Source organism: Loa loa (assembly GCF_000183805.2).
Source record: "Loa loa unplaced genomic scaffold supercont3.84, whole genome shotgun sequence".
Classification (NCBI taxonomy): Eukaryota; Metazoa; Nematoda; class Chromadorea; order Rhabditida; family Onchocercidae; genus Loa; species Loa loa.
The window spans coordinates 235,298-237,196 of record NW_018108264.1 but is presented as its reverse complement, the minus strand read 5'-3'; the positions used below and the strand labels follow the sequence as shown (position 1 = coordinate 237,196).

Genomic DNA, 1,899 nt, shown 5'->3' with positions numbered 1-1,899 from the left:
TAATAATAATAATAATAATAATAATAATAATAATAATAATAATAATAATAATAATAATAATAATAATAAAATAATAATAATAATAATAATAATAATAATAATAATAATAATAATAATAATAATAATAATAATAATAATAATAATAATAATAATAATAATAATAATAATAATAATAGTAATAATAATAATAATAATAAACAGCAACAATAATAATAAATAGATGCAAACATGAATACTATGAACACAAACATAATCAATGATAAGTAAATAATTGCTATAATCAGTGATAAGCCTTACGTGTCATGCGGTTAGTTAACATAAAAAGATTACAAATTTTAGTAGATCGGAAATAAGAAACGTTTTCCAAAACTGGAATGAAGAGTGGGTGAACAAGGAGAAAAACAAAAACGCAAAGTGTAAAACATTCCAAAAATGTTTGTGATTGATATTAATAGGCCAAGAAATTCATTAGAGAAACCTGCGTTCTTTTCGATCCACTTCATGCACCTCATCCGCCTCATTATCATCATCACTAGTACCGTTCAGTAATCGTTCCGGCATCGGAATACTCATCGATTCCGTCACACCACTCAGTAATCGACGTTCCGCCATTAAACTTCGTTTTTTACTTCGCGCTACAATAAGTATGAAAGTGGAAATGGAAGGCTACGAAATTTAAATTTTCAAATTTTCACTTTTGAAAATGCTCAGTTTCGAAATGTTCACATTGGAGATATTTACTGGAATCAATTTGTAATCTAATTTTGATTAATGTCTGACAATAAACTGACAGGTACTAAGTAAATTTAAGCCATATCCAAGGAATTCTGAAAAAGGAAAAGGAAAGATAATACTGTTTGTAAATGAAAAAATCGTTTCTTGTCTAAGATCAGCATCACCGATATCGAAACCAGCATTTCGAAGTATACCAAGTAGTTCGTACCGAAAAGCACTAATATCCTAAAATCAATTATTCGCAGAAACATCAACTGACTCATCCATCAAAATATTTTAACCAATTTTTTGTTTCTCATTAATTCATGCATTAAACAGATAAAACATTATTAGACTGATAACTGAATCAAACACTTCCATTATAAAATGAATTAGAAATTCCAAAAACTTTCTTACTCAATTCAACATAAGTTGGAATTATTAAATTTGTATTTTCACATTGAAGCTTTTAAATGAAATATCGAATAAATCATCCGAACTCGAAGTACCTGCTTAATTTCCTCTACGTCCTCTTCAGTAATACCTTCAGTTTGTTGTTTACAACGTTGCAATTGAGCAATGTACCGCTTTACCAAATTACGCATTACAAACTAAAATTTCAGAAAAATTTTAAATAAAAGTTTGAAACTTCTACTTTTAAATTTCTGCCTTTCCAAATATCAATTATCAACTTTTTCACAATTTCATTTCATTATGACATTTATACTGACATAAATGATTACATCATATCTCATTCAGCAACTTACTCGATAATTATTTTCTCTTTTGTTGATCGTTTTGAGAATTTTTTGATTCTGAAAAATTATTTTCACTTTGTAATTTAATAAAACAAGCTTAAAAAACATTCTCTCATTATTTGTTTATTACTCAAGGATATTAAAAAAAAAATTTTAATCATTTGATTCGAAATTTTCGCCATTCATTTATTATTATTATTATTGTTTATTATTATTATTATTATTGTTATTATTATTATTATTATTATTATTATTATTATTGTTATTATTACTATTATTATTATTATTATTATTATTATTATTATTATTATTATTATTATTATTATTATTATTATTATTATTATTATTATTATTATTATTATTATTATTATTATTATTATTATTATTATTATTATTATTATTATTATTATTATTATTATTATTATTA

The 1,899-nt window shown here is 23.2% G+C and overlaps 1 protein-coding gene across 1 annotated transcript; it reads right to left on the bottom strand.

Annotated features, from left to right (window-relative positions):
* Positions 1-468: 468 nt before the first annotated feature.
* On the bottom strand, positions 469-1,319 carry LOAG_15134 (hypothetical protein; the record flags this gene model as incomplete). The annotated part of the gene is made up of 3 exons (XM_003150626.1): positions 469-635; positions 792-960; positions 1,224-1,319. 3 exons carry the CDS (start codon positions 1,317-1,319, stop codon positions 469-471), a joined length of 432 nt encoding a protein of 143 aa, XP_003150674.1.
* Between the last annotated feature and the right edge of the window lie 580 nt (positions 1,320-1,899).